At 45.0% G+C, this 13,745-nt stretch overlaps 1 protein-coding gene across 1 annotated transcript; it reads right to left on the bottom strand.

Moving 5' to 3' along the window:
- Positions 1-1,204: 1,204 nt before the first annotated feature.
- Positions 1,205-3,279, bottom strand: LOC136569381 (cyclin-dependent kinase 4 inhibitor B-like). Its single transcript, XM_066569777.1, is given in 4 exon segments — positions 1,205-1,356; positions 1,359-1,527; positions 3,056-3,081; positions 3,084-3,279. Coding segments are annotated over 4 exon segments (543 nt in total).
- Positions 3,280-13,745: the final 10,466 nt, after the last annotated feature.

Below are 13,745 nucleotides of genomic sequence, written 5' to 3'. Positions count from 1 at the left end.
CTGCTTTGCCTGGCTTCTCTTTCTCAGCCCCTAAGGCGGAGGACGTGTGAGCACAACCCCACTTGTGTTCCATGGAGGGAGGCAGGGTCTATCTCTTGTCTCGCACCGGCTGGGAGCAGCGTCCCTGCCTCACCGCCCGGCTCGCTGCTGTCTGTGCGCTCCCGCAAGCACACCTCCCTGGGGGCCTGGGGACTCGCTGCCGTGAGATCGGCTCTCCCCACCTCCTCCTTTCACCTCGGCAGAGCCTGGGCTGCCGCCGTATCTTTTTCCTGGGGTGCTCGTATCCAATTCCCCCGCGCCGAAGCAGCCAGTGAAACATGTATCGGCTGTCATAGAAATAGCAGATAGCCCCCCTCCTCGTTCCCCTGCCAGCAGCAGAGCTGTTTCAAAGGTTTCCTTGTTTCTTCACCAAATATGTCAACTCCGGGCATCTTGGGAAGCACTGGAGTTGAGCTCAGATGTATGATTTTTAATTTTTCGTTTATGGCTGCCTTGGTTTCACAATCACGTGATTTTTTAGAAGTACTATAACTCAGAAGAGGTCACTTGCAAATTGTTAAAACAACGAGGATACTTCAACTGAGGATACATGTCATATCAGGCTTGCAGAGACACAAATTTCTCTTTATTTTCTCTTTCCAGCTCCTATAGTTGCAGCCTACACAAGGAAAACTACTAATATGGAGCTGTGAGTACGTGTACAGACATGCACAGCATCCTACGTGCTTTTAATAAGGTATTTACCAAAGCTGCAATCACACCAGGAAGCATTTGCCAGAGAAAAGCAGATTGGCTTCAGCACTCCTTCAGATCGCTTTAACCAAAATCAAACAGGAAGCTGTCAGGTCAGAGAGACCCTGAGACCTCCCCCATCTTCTTCAGATGGAGGGCTAGCAAGCGTGAGCAGGGAGCCACGGGGGAGCAGAAAGTCCAGATGCAGCCCCATCAGAACAGAGGAAAGGTTTATAGTACCGTATCTCTTTGCGGGGATTTTCCTTCATATTTAATATTCAATATCTGCTGTTTAATATTTTCACATTTAGTACTTTCTCACTTCATATTTCATATTTCTCTTCAGTGTTTGGACTCTTGTGTGAAAAAAGGGGCCTGGGGACGGCCATAGTATTTCCAGTGCAGGATAATATACAGTCATGAGCAAAGAATATTGCCCTTCGTGCATCCAGCAGGGAAACGCGACCCGGGGTTATTCACAACATCGCATGAGTGCTGTTCCACTTGGTGTCCCCCGAGTTGGGCGCGGGCAATAAGTTTGGGGAGGGGATGGCCCTCCCCAAGAGGTTGGGGCACAGGGCGAGGGGTCGCGCAGGTACCGCCCCGCTGCCACGCCGCGGCCATGGGGAGGTCGAGGCGCGCCCCGGCCCGATGCAGCGCCGCCAGCGTCCCCAGAAAGCCGGCGCGGGCCGCGTCGTGCACCGGGAGGCAGCCGGTGCGCGGGTCGGGGCGGTTGGGGTCGGCTCCGTGCCGCAGCAGCAGCTCGGCCACCCGCGGGCTGCCCAGCATCATCACCTGCGGGGAGAGACAGCGTCAGCGCCCGCCATAGAGCTTAGGCTTTCTCGCTCGGCCCGGAAGGAATGGAGATCCACAATGGAAAGGAGAAGAAAATCCGCCGGCGAGGCGTAGAGATCGGCTCTGGACGTGTCACGAACACGCACCCGTCGGGGGAATTGTGCCGCATTGGAAAACTCTCCTTTACCCATGCTAGGGGACAGGAGAGAACAGGTGGGGCAGAGAGGTGCGGGAGTCCTGTAGCGGTCGGGGCGTCTGGATGCACACTGGGGTTGCTCCGCGACAGAAGCGTCGGTATGCTCGGAGCAGACGAATCGGGCGAAGGGGCTCGCCCTTCTCCCGGAGCGCTCCCAGAGAAACCCAGGTCAAGTCCCGAGTCGCTTTGCACCGGTCCCCGCGGAACCGTGCCAGTGCAGCGGCTCGCGGGGGCCGCCGTCGTTCCGATGGCATCGTGACACTTCCCTAGAGTGTCCTTGGCAAGGGGAGCGCGTAATGCAGGGAACCCACCACGTCTTCCCTCACCGTCAGGACGGAATGAACCTTTAGCCTCACCCGCGTGTCCAGGGCAGTACGAACGTGCCCGGCAGCCCTCCCCATCGGCCTCGCTGTTTTCTTAGCTGGGCTTCCCTAGCCCATCCACCAGTGCGTTCAGCACAAGGGATAAGTCCCTGCCACGAAGACTGGGGGAAAAAAATCCCCAAAACAAAAAAAGAAAAAGCACTGCAGGACGGCAACAAATACCTGTTTCGAGCGAAATGCTTCACCGACATTTTGAGTCGGAGAGTGTTTTGCAAGCACTGCCTGCAAAACTTAAATACAGCTTCTCAGATAATTCCAGTTTCGTTTTATTTTGAAATTTTAAGAAAAAGCTGTCTAGAACTACCTCGAAAACCAACTCACCTTTTATAAAGGTAACGTCTACTACACCTCCGGGCGCTACGTCTACCCACACGTTCAGGGAAGTGTAAAATGTGAGCAGACTGAGCCCCACAGGGATTGCTCGTTGTCTACCTGCAGCGTCACCTGGGCAAGGTTATCGCGACCGGGTATTTCTGTTCGTGAGAGCCACCGAATATCTTTTTCTTTTCTTTTTTTTTTTTTTTTTTTTTTTCCACAGGAGAGGAGACAAAACATACAGTCATATAAAGCAGAAGACGAGGTATAACGAAAGAGAGATTATTTCTACAAACGTGACTTGTTACATTTTATTGCACGTTTATTGCTTGATAAGCATTAAAGTTCTCGGATTTGAGTCATCCTATCTCAGTTGGTTCAAATAAAGTAAAGGGTTGCTAAGACTAAAACCTCCCTGTTGCGGCCGTCACCGCAAAGAAGACTTTCTCATTCCCAGAGAGGCGAGAAAAACCCCTGTGCCGCACCACCTCGACAGCGGCCGAGCACAGTGACGGGGGGCGGCCGCTTCCGGGGCACCGGAGGGCCCGCTGCTGCCCGGGGCTGCCGCCGCCCCCTCGGGCAGGGCACGGAGGGCCGCTGCCCTCGCCCAGCTGCAAACAGTCCGCCTCCCTACCTGGATGGGGGTCCTGCCGTAGGACAGGCGTTGGGGTCAGCCGCTCCGTCCAGCAGCTCCCCGAGGCGCTGCGGGTCCCCGCGGGCGGCGGCGCTGGCCAGCTCATCCGCTGCCGCGCCACGTCCCGGCCCGCCGCGCCCCGCACGGCGCCGCAGCCGCCACTCGGCCGCCCCGCGGTGCCCGGGACTGGCGGTGATCCCATGGGAATCGAGGGCCTTGCCCATGGGAGCGCCCGGCCCCGCCCCTGGCGGCGGTCCCGGTCCGGAGGTTCCCGCGCGGTGCTGTCACCGAGGCCGCCTCCACCTGCCAGGATGCGCGGAGGCTCCCGGCTCCCGTTTTGTTCACCCAGCTGGTGCCACCCGGCCCATCTCGGTATCTTCGCTGGCCTCACCCTGACGAGGCGGAGCGACTGCGCAGCTCTTCGGCGACAGAGAGGGCCGGGCTCCCAGGCGGGCCGCGGGACGGGCTCTCTCTCCTCTTTTATGTTCGTCTATTATTTTATTCTCCTGAGGGCAGCAGCGTCTGCACCAGTGCCTGACCGCCACGAGGGAAGCAGGGATAGGGGAAGGGGAGGAGCAAAAGTAGCAAAAAACTTTAACGAGAGCGGGACATAAGGAGAATGGCCCCAGGACCGCGGCCTAATGTCCGCAGGGCCCCGGCCCCCGGCGCTGCCCCCTCGCCCTCTCGGGACACCCATCGGCACCCGAGGCGCAGAAGGCGGAGGTGGCCTCCCCTCCTTCCCTTCCCCTGGGTGAGCTGCGAGCTCCTGTCTCTGCTTTTTTAGTTGGCAGGGACGCTTGGAAAGACAGCGAGTTCAGCGGTGCCCACAGCCTTCACTGAGACACGAATCGCGGCTGCGACGTCTTCACCCTACCGCCTAAACCCCTTTTCTTCTTCTTCTTCTTCTTTTTTTTTTTTTTTTTCCTTAAAGAAGTTACAAGCCAAACAAAGGCCTCTGGGAGCAAGCACGCTCTGCGCCGCCAGGGCAGGGTTTCAGCGCCCGCCTCCCGGCGGCACGGGCGGGCTGGGGCGGAGCGCTCGGGCGGGGGGTGCCGGCAGCACCAGGGACAGCTCCCGCCGCCGCCGGCCCGCTGCCCACCGCTGCTGCCCTTCCTCGCTCCGCGGCACCCCCGCCTCCGGACCCGTCCCTTAGAGCGGCCGTTCTAAACGCCCCGCATGTGCGCACGAGTCAAGTGCGATGTCGGGCCGCGTCCGGCATGTTCCTAAAACTGTAGCGGCCTCGTGCCAAATTCTTCTTCATCATTACACTTTGCTCAGAAATGGGGGAAGTTTCACTTGCAATAAAGAGCTTATTGATATAAATTGTTGCTTCTAAGGTTAAATAACTGAGCATTTAAACACGGTCTGGTGATTTCCTTGTGTTTGAGTTTAGCTTTTTGGTTGGTTGGTTGGTTTGGCTTGGTTTTGTTTTTTGGTGTTTTTTTTTTTGCTCTTTACTAATGGGTTTTCCATTCAAATACTGGATACCATACAAATGTGAAAATAATGATATTTCAGAACTCCATATTATATAAAAGGAAACAAGTGGAATAGTTTAATCTATACACCCTAGTATGTAGATCACCGTATGATGGAAACACCCAAGCTGGGAGCGGTGTAGTTAAGCCTTGAAAACACTGTAAGATGATCTTTGCAGCAGCAGCAGTAAAGAGCAATATTATAGAATCAGTTTTACAGAGGTAGTGTATTGATCCTGATTCTCAGCTACAGGACAAACAATAAAGGAAAAGGATTCCTACAAGGCTTTGATGGCAGTGATATATCCATAAGGTAAAAAAATTCGGTTCATGTGTACTGGAATTGTGTGAAAGATTTAGGTGGGGCACTTTATTTTAACAAAGTAAAAGCATGAAAATTATATCTAAAGAAAGATAAGCTTTCTACTTATTTGTTTAACTTGTTTTTCCACTGATTTGTTTAACTATGTGGTAAATAAGATAACCAAAATATTCCTTTGCATTGCTTTCAGAAAAGGGTGGCATTTCCTACCAACCTCATTAGGTAGCACTGTCAAATATATATGAATGACAAATTAAGGACTCCTTCATAATTTTTCCTGCAGATCAGAAAAACCCACACTGTGCCATTAGGGAAGACTTCCCTCCAGCAAATTCATAAATGTTCCCTTCTCCCTTTTGTAAATTCATAAATATTCATTTTCCTGACCAAGAAAGGAAACCCTGTCCATTAGCAAAAAATTAGATATTTTAGCTGGAAACTGCTTGCCTTGGAGCTGGAATTTCAGACAGTTTTCCTTTTGTTCTGAATATGCGTTTACTGTCTGAAGGACAATTTCACTGTCCAGTTGATAGTAGCTTTAAAGAAGCTGCACACAGTTGGAAGTGATGTCTTCCTCTTTCAAAGTTAATATTGGAAAGGTAAATTGTACAATCATGACCTCAAAACAATCCTTTAGAGAGGCATCACACCTTTCTGTGCTGTAGGATTATTAGTTATGTATATGGAGAGTGACAAAATGCCAAATAAATACAAATCTCTTGGCAAGTAGAAAGACCTTGCAAGCACTGCAACAGTACAATTTCCTACAATCAAACACAGGAAAGAGACACATTGAGAGATTCAAGAAGATGCTCATTAGTACACATAATGTGTTATCAACTTAGTATTGCTCAAAAATACCAGCCTAATTTTTCCTGCTGAGGAAAAAAAATATTGGCAGTTTGTCCCACATATATTTTCTTCTAACTGACACCTTTTAAGTAGTTACATTTGGAATAGAAGGCTCTGTTTTTCCCTTAGCTGTGTCTCTTTCTCTGGGAAGTGGGAAAATAGACAACATTAACCTTCCTTTTCTGGATCAAAAGAAATATGCAAATAAGCCAGAACAGAAAAACATCCTGTTTTGCACTTCTTTCAAGTGGAAGCATAAAATCATTAACTCTAATTTAGTTTGTCTCTTTGTTATAGTATTGACAGTGTTTTGGAAGTTTATTTTCTCTTTCTTACCCAGTTGTTCTTTATGTTGTTCTATCTTATTTCAAAGGAAGTGGACATCAGCGCTACAAAACACTGCATAGAAAGCCTTTTGGAAATTTTATGGCTATTTGCCCAACTGTATTTGCAATGAGCCCTCTATGTGCACTATTACTGAAATTGTAAGTTTCACAGATGAAAGTTTTTTTCAAATTTACCTTGAAGCTTGCTCCCACATTTGCTTATCATGTTGGATATGTAATTTGCTTTCTTGTGGCTCTTTGTTAAAATATTCTCCCAGGATAGCCTAACCAGTGGTAGAAAAAGTAATCTGTTAGAAAACCAACAGCAACAAAACCAATGGCGCCCTCCCACTCCCAAAAAAAGCAAACAGAAAACCCCTAAAAACACCCAACAAAAACGTCAACACAAACAAACAAATGCAGCCAAAAACCCCAACCAAACCAAACCAAACCAAACCAAACCAAACCAAACCAAACCAAACCAAACCAAACCAAACCAAACAAAAAACCTGAATCACTTTCTTATGTTGAAGAACTGGAAGCTACCAAAACACCAAAACCAGATTCTAGCCAGCTACCTTGTCTGTAAACTATCACTTGCTTTCATTTTATATGCCTTCACATTCAGAGATTCAGCTGGCTGCAGAGAAAGACATGAATGCAGAATCTAGGACACATTATTAAGTTCCCCAAGTCTTGCACACCCCCAGCTTTGCATCTGTGGCAATTACAGCAAAAGTTCCTAGAATCTAAGTAATAATTGTCATGTCCCTGTCATTTTAACTGTACAATGCTGAGCAAATCCCTCTGTCTCTGGCTCACATATACATGTAAGGATTGTGGTCATAGACCTGAAGGACAGTGGGAGAAAAACTACTGAATTTTATATGTTTTCAATATAAAAAGTAAAACTAAAACTTTCCATACACACTGCCCATGGGCTTTGTGATTCTGCAATTCCAGGGAACAGTCATCCACTGTCTGAAGAAGAGTGTGAGTCAGGCAGTGTGCTGAGGGCTAAGCCAAGCTTCAGGCAGGTATCAGGCAGCTTCCATAATCAACAACTATGTTTCAAAGTTACATAAAATTCACAGTTAGCATGAATTAAGCATTTAATCAGCTCCCCAAGTGTATGTACTGGTATAACCATTGTTAAGACTTCTGCCAAAGCTGCAACACACCAATCAGCTTGCATTGGAGAATCAGTCCCATTGCACAAGCTTTTTGCATTTTGATCAAAAGTATGGTGGCCAAAATCAGCAAAAAGCTATTGATTTCTCACTACAGTTGGGCTGCATACAAGCACACTGAGATTCTGTAGATTCAATTTAATCTGGTAGTAAACTATCCTTAATGATTGTTGCATCTTTATTGCTATGTACTTATATCACCACAGGGAACAAAGGAAAAAGATTTCCCAGTTACAGTCAACTTGTATTCAGCTCATGTTGAATTATTCCAAATGGGGCTGGGGGGGTCAGAGACAGAGCAATTTAGTACATTATTACACTATACAGAAATTTTATTTACTTGAGCCAAGAGACATCAAGGATTACTTACTTTTTTCAATCTTTATCCAGACCATATGTCAGCTGGTTGCAAAGTGAGCTTTGCTGGCTGAGTGTTTAGTGAATGTTTCTGAAGTTTTTGGCAGCTGTGCTTGTTCTACGCTTAAGTAAGGAACACAGGGAGAAGATTAGGATATCTTTTAGAAGCTGACCTGCAAAGAATTTGTATTAAATTAGTTTCGTCCCACTTTTGTAAGGCCCATGAAGTTTGAAGAAAAAGAGAAGCATTAGGAGTTTTCTTTCCCTCTAGCCCAATTTGCTTTGTAGGTCAGCTAGAACATTAGTTGTTAGGAATACCAAACTTGATCTTCCCAACCTGTTTGGCAGACTACTGAGGAGAGGAGGAGTCTCTATTCAGTACAGGTATTAAAAACCCAAGGTATGAGTCACTAAATGACATGCTTTAGATTATCACATTATAACTCCCAGCAATTTTGGTGATCTTTAGCTTTTCTCTTAATTTTATCATCTCCTGTGGTCATGTTTTCAAACCTGTTTCATGAATCTAGGATCTTTCTTTTACCTAATCACACAGACCTATAAACTGACTATCAAAAAAGCAGGAAACAGGATAATGTCACTGCCCAGACTTGTCAGCAACTGAGACATGAACTCAGACTGGCAGGGCATCTGAATCACTCATTGATAGACAGAACCTGTTTTTATACATTATTTCAAGGCACAATACTTCCTTACATGGTAATTCTCACTACGTGATCTATCCCATGTTGCCACGTCAGCTTTCTAAATGTCCATCTATGGGGTGATCATGCCCTCTTCACCCATCTGTCACCTTTGGATAGGCGACTCTCCCATGGGGATCTGCCCAGTGGCACTTCCCCCCAAGGTCAGGTGCAGACAGACCTCTCTGTGCTGCCAGGTGCCTCTCTGTGCCACTGTGTGCTCCTTTGTGCTGCCAGATGCTTCTGAAGAGGCATCCCACAGCCCACAGCACAGCTCCTATCTCTTCCCACACAGACTGGTCACACCAAAGCATGTAAAAATTCACCAGAATGGTGAAGCATTGGCTTTATTCTAACCATGGCATTCTTTCTTCAGAACATTCATTAAGTGCTGGAAGTAGGTGTTTAGCTGAAAACTAGAGTATTTTCAAATCCATAAGCAGTTTTATTCCAAATATTGAATTTTCTTGCTTCTTGTCATGTCATAATTTCCCCTATTCATCAGGCTTCATACAGTCTTCCAAAATAAAGGAGGTGTTTACTCTGATAAGTCAACTTTACCTGATGTCTCTCAGACATCAAAACCAAGTCTTCCCACTAGCTTGGTCTTTTGTTATTTGCCATTCAAAGCCCTTTTGCAATAGCTAGAAAATGGAAACATGGATATGCAGATGATGCCTGAGGGTTTAATCAAACCTCACTCTTAGGCAGGCAAAAGTATGAGTTTCTGTGCTGCAAAAGGGATGGTACTGTTGAAGTGACTTTAAAACATTTGTGTCAAGGCACTCTGATCTCACTGAACTTACCTTAAACTATTTGATACTTAAAATACACTTACTTTTCCACCTACTAACTGACTCTTTGATAAATTACAAGGCAAATCTCTTTTGCCTTGGAAAAGGAAGCATAGGCTGGAATTTTAGATTCTATCTAGCTTTAGATTCTATCTATTCCACTTTTGAATATGGACAGTTTTTCCTTACTTTCTTATCAGTTTTGTTTTTTTTAAAAATATGTATTATAGCTTCAGGATATGCTGCCAAAAGTAACATCAGATAGCTCCAGTGTCAAGGGATGAGTTTTGGGTCTGAACCTGGACCAAGACCAAACCTAGGGATATGGTAGATCTGATTGAAGACATTCAGTATTTAGGAGGACTGATGATGGAATGGTGTTTGAAGTTTGGATTTCTTTATTATTCTGCAGTTTTTATGTACAGCACCACCCAGGAGGACTCATTATCCAGATAATTTGTTTGCAAAGTGTTTACACAAATAAAATAATTTTCAGTAAAATGGTGAGTGCATCTTATGTGTGCAGTATTGATCCATTTAACATGTGCTTTGTAGAGTGTGTATTTACTGCAGAAATGTTGATGATGGATGAATCAGGCAGTGGAAAGATATCTTCTCTACATTTCTAAAACACGATTTAGTCTTTGTCTGTATTCCACTTTAATGTGTTCACTGGTGTTTCTGATTCATGTGTTGTGACCTGAAGTGTATCCTTTCTGTGATTGCTTTCTAGAACCTTTCTAGGGTTCTACAGTTTCAACTGTTAAACACTCTGTTTTATTGGTAAGGTTTTCTTCTCTTTAACAATTTCAGGGGATGCTTGTTTATGTTTGTGTCTGTAGGCACAACTGGTGGTGAAAGTTAATATCTTCCACAGAAAAACAGGACTAATAAGGCAATCAAATCTGATGTTACACGTGTACAGTTATTTTAGTATTTACTGATGTTGTTTTCTATACAAGAATCTCAAAACACAAAATTCATCTATAAAACATTTTTATTATTTTTAGTTTATTGTTTATCCATAATAAACTACAAGGAGACACCATGTGATCAGGAAAGAGTTACCTTGATATTCTGCTGGTTTCTAAAAGGCCATGACCTTAGACTGAAGATAAAGTAGGTTTATTTTTAACATGAGAACACAGACGCTTTCTCTAAATAGAAAAATGAAAGAGATTTGCCTTGGAATTCATCAAACAGTCAGTGAGTAGATGGGATAATAAGTGTCTTTTAAGTATCAAGTATTTTAAGGCAAGCTCAGTAAAATCTTAGTATTTTGACACAAATGTTTTAAAGTAACCTCAAATTTATGGCAGTGCTGGAATTCTTGTGCACATATGATCTCATCAAATAGAATGGCATATTTTGTAAGACATACATAGACTACATGGTTTTAAACAAAAAAGAGAGTATGATATGGTTTCAAACTAAACTGTTTCTGCCTGAGGAGATCTCTGTTGTATGTGTTTTATCTTTTTCTTATTAGACTGGTTAAGCTGTAAGATTTCTGTCATTAAAACTCCTTTTTGGCTATTTAATTTTTTTTTAAATTGTAATGCTAAAGCCTGTGAAAGCCTTGTGTCACATTGCATTTTAAATTTCTTATGTAAGCAGCATTTTCTAGAAATACTTTGGTAAGACTACCTGTCAAAGAACAATCCCATGGAAATGTAGGTTGAGACATTTTTGTTTATGAACAAGTACAGTTAGTACAGTTTTCTCATGGTCCAGGAGGCACTGTGATTCTGGAGATTTTATGTGAAGAGTGATAGCAGACTCCTCACTACTTGCAGCCTTAAGGTGCTTTCTTAAAAGCTGAGTCACCTGACTAGCCTTGTTTCTCGTGATGCTGTATTTCATTATTTCTCTTCATATTTCTGTTTATCTTGGTTACACATAGTCACTGTAGCACCACAGACTTTGGTGAAATTAATCCAGCAAAAGCACAACCATCTGTTTGTGAGCCACAGAGGGTGCTCAGAGTGAGAAAAAGACAATATATTTACTAGTCTGTGTTGGCGGTTTTTTGTGAGAAAAAAAAAAACAAACAAAACAAAAAAAGAAAATAAAAAAAAGCTCAGGGTGATTTTGATGCCAAACAACCATTCACATCCCATTTCAGGGGCAGAATAGCTTCTGATTCTTTCATTGCTTTCCTGCAGAGGCTGAGTAGTTAGCCATGCAGCAGCTGCTGAGCATAGCAGGAGTATGTACCTAATCTGCTGCTTTTGATGCTCTGTGGATGCTGCAGTGCAAGCTGCTGTGTGTGGTACAATGAATTACCACATACTGTTTTATTGGGGACTGGGGACAGCCTATGATGGCTGCTGTCAAGCACATTTGGACATGTGTTTGTTTTCAAGTTACATATTCACAAAAGGCTTCTGCTTAGGAAACACAGGTGCTTTGCTTTCTCTTGCCTCTGGAATGGCACTGTGCCCTCCTGTCATAGGATACTTGCACATAAGTTACCATTCCTAAAGTCTCAGATATCCTTAACCACTGTGCAGTTCTCTATAAAGCTGTATTTATTAACTCCCAGTTTTATTTAAGTACGAAATTTGATTGAAAGTTTCTTCTGAAAAGGAAAGAAGGTTTTATTTACAATAAGGGAAAGCTGAGGGTTTGTTTTTGTTTTACTTCCCTTTCAGTTACTAATTTCTCTCATGTTTAATGATCTTCCACGCGCTGTGGAATCTTGCAGTGACCCGTAATGTACTAATGCAGTACATCTGCTTGATTGTGCTAGCTGCTCCCTTCAAGTCTAACATTCTACAGCTCAGGATCCCTTCTTCTATTACTCACACAGCAAAACTTCATTATCTGAAGTGCAACTTCCTGTCTGATTCCTCAGAGTAATGACAGGGTTTCTGCAGCTGGCAGGACAGCCTCCTTTGCAGAGGAAAGCCATTAAATCCCAGCCTAGGACCTGCTTGCCATGTCTTCATTCATCAGGCTTGCATCAGCCCTTCTGCTCCAAATCAGTGACTGTACCAAGCTGAGAGGCAGAAACCTTGGGTGCCGGAGTGTACCACCTGCTGCAGCAGGTGCAGTGCTGGCCTCCCAAGAATGGGTTAGTTTTGGTTGGTGTCATTTTCAGGTCTTTACAGTGTGTATCAAGCATGTGATTTCCTCCACGTGTGCTGAATATAGATTTTCCATCCACCCAGTTGAATGTGAGGGCTTCTGACTAGCAAAGTTTTATGCAGATTTTGAAAAAGCAAATTTTAAAAGACAGAAGAGTTGCTTAACAGTCAGCACTGAGAAAATGGAGAATTTTGGAAGACTTTGTGAATTGTACCTTATAATCTTAAGTTCATCCCTTTGCATTTTCTGATTGTATGCATACCTATATGGCCCATGATGGTTATGGCCTGTGGCCATCCTAGTTTTATGTGCTACTATATGTCTGGTGTTCCTTTGAGGTGACAGCAAAGCAGAGCACTATTACTGTGAGTGTTGTATGAATAAAGCTGTATGAGTAAAATAAATATAATGTGGCTGTTTGCTTATTTGTTTGCCCCTTCTCCCCCTAGAACCCCTATATTTTTAACAGCATATATTCAAACATCAGTAGTAAGCACCAGGACTTCCAAACACAGAGGAAAGAGTACAGTGAGGAAGTGATCAACAAGATTACTGCAAGAGAGGAACTCCCAGTGGTGGAGAGACGGGGCATGTGGTCAGTGTGATGTTTATCCATGGGTAATGCCTGCAAGCAATGGGATACTGTTTTTAATGGATGCGTGGTGTTTATACCTGTGTCAGATGCAACCATGGGCCATCTGGGTTGCAAAAATAGTCCAGGCAGGACCAGCACATGTAAAAGCACGTGCTGGCTTGGCACACTCCAGTTCCAGAAGGCGTGGCTCTGCTTTTGGGGCTGATGGTAAGCAGACCTCTCCATGTCTGTGGGAGATGGAAGGTTGCTCTGAGACAGCTCTAGGGCAGAACTAGGCTTTCCCATAATCTTCACGTGGTTATATTTTAATGTAAGTCAGTCTTCCATGTAAGACTGACTTTAACAGTCCAACCGTTTCCATGCCCTACCCCCAGATTTCAAAGCCAACTGCAATTTTTCAAGCATATGCTTTTTGAGGAAGGCTTTTACTCTTTGCAATCATTGCTTTTACCAGGGGATATCCAGCACGGTGCCTCATACCACACCTGCTGGCCTGCCTCTCCCTGCGGAGTCTGCAGCCTCACTCCTTGCCGGGGCGGCGGATCTGCTGCTTTCTATTTGTTTTAAAATTCGCAAGCTGGAAAAGCTGGCAAATGCCATGTCGGAGGCGAGTGCAGTTTTAGGAGAGGTACGTGTGCCATCTAGAGGAAGCGCTGCCGCCTGAGGGGAGACAGAGACGGGACGCGCAGCGCTGTGGTTTTGGAGCAAACTGAAATGAACATGGGAACCTGCAAAAAACCCCCCCATCACTCATTGGCGACTGAATCCCCTTGGGAAACCTCAGTAAATGGCGTGCTATACCTCTGTGTGTGCAAAGATTTTGCATATCCCTATGAAAAAACACTAAGAATGAGGTATTCTTTTCTATTCCAGTAAAAGAGGGAATGCCTGTTTGCATATTTTAGTAGCCCTGGCATTTATTAATGCTGTTCAGTTCCTAGCATGCAGCAAGAAACAGTTCTGACCTGGCAAAACTAGATTT

Source organism: Molothrus aeneus, chromosome Z (genome assembly GCF_037042795.1).
Source record: "Molothrus aeneus isolate 106 chromosome Z, BPBGC_Maene_1.0, whole genome shotgun sequence".
In the NCBI taxonomy this organism is placed as follows: Eukaryota; Metazoa; Chordata; class Aves; order Passeriformes; family Icteridae; genus Molothrus; species Molothrus aeneus.
This window is presented reverse-complemented; position numbering and strand designations above follow the sequence as displayed.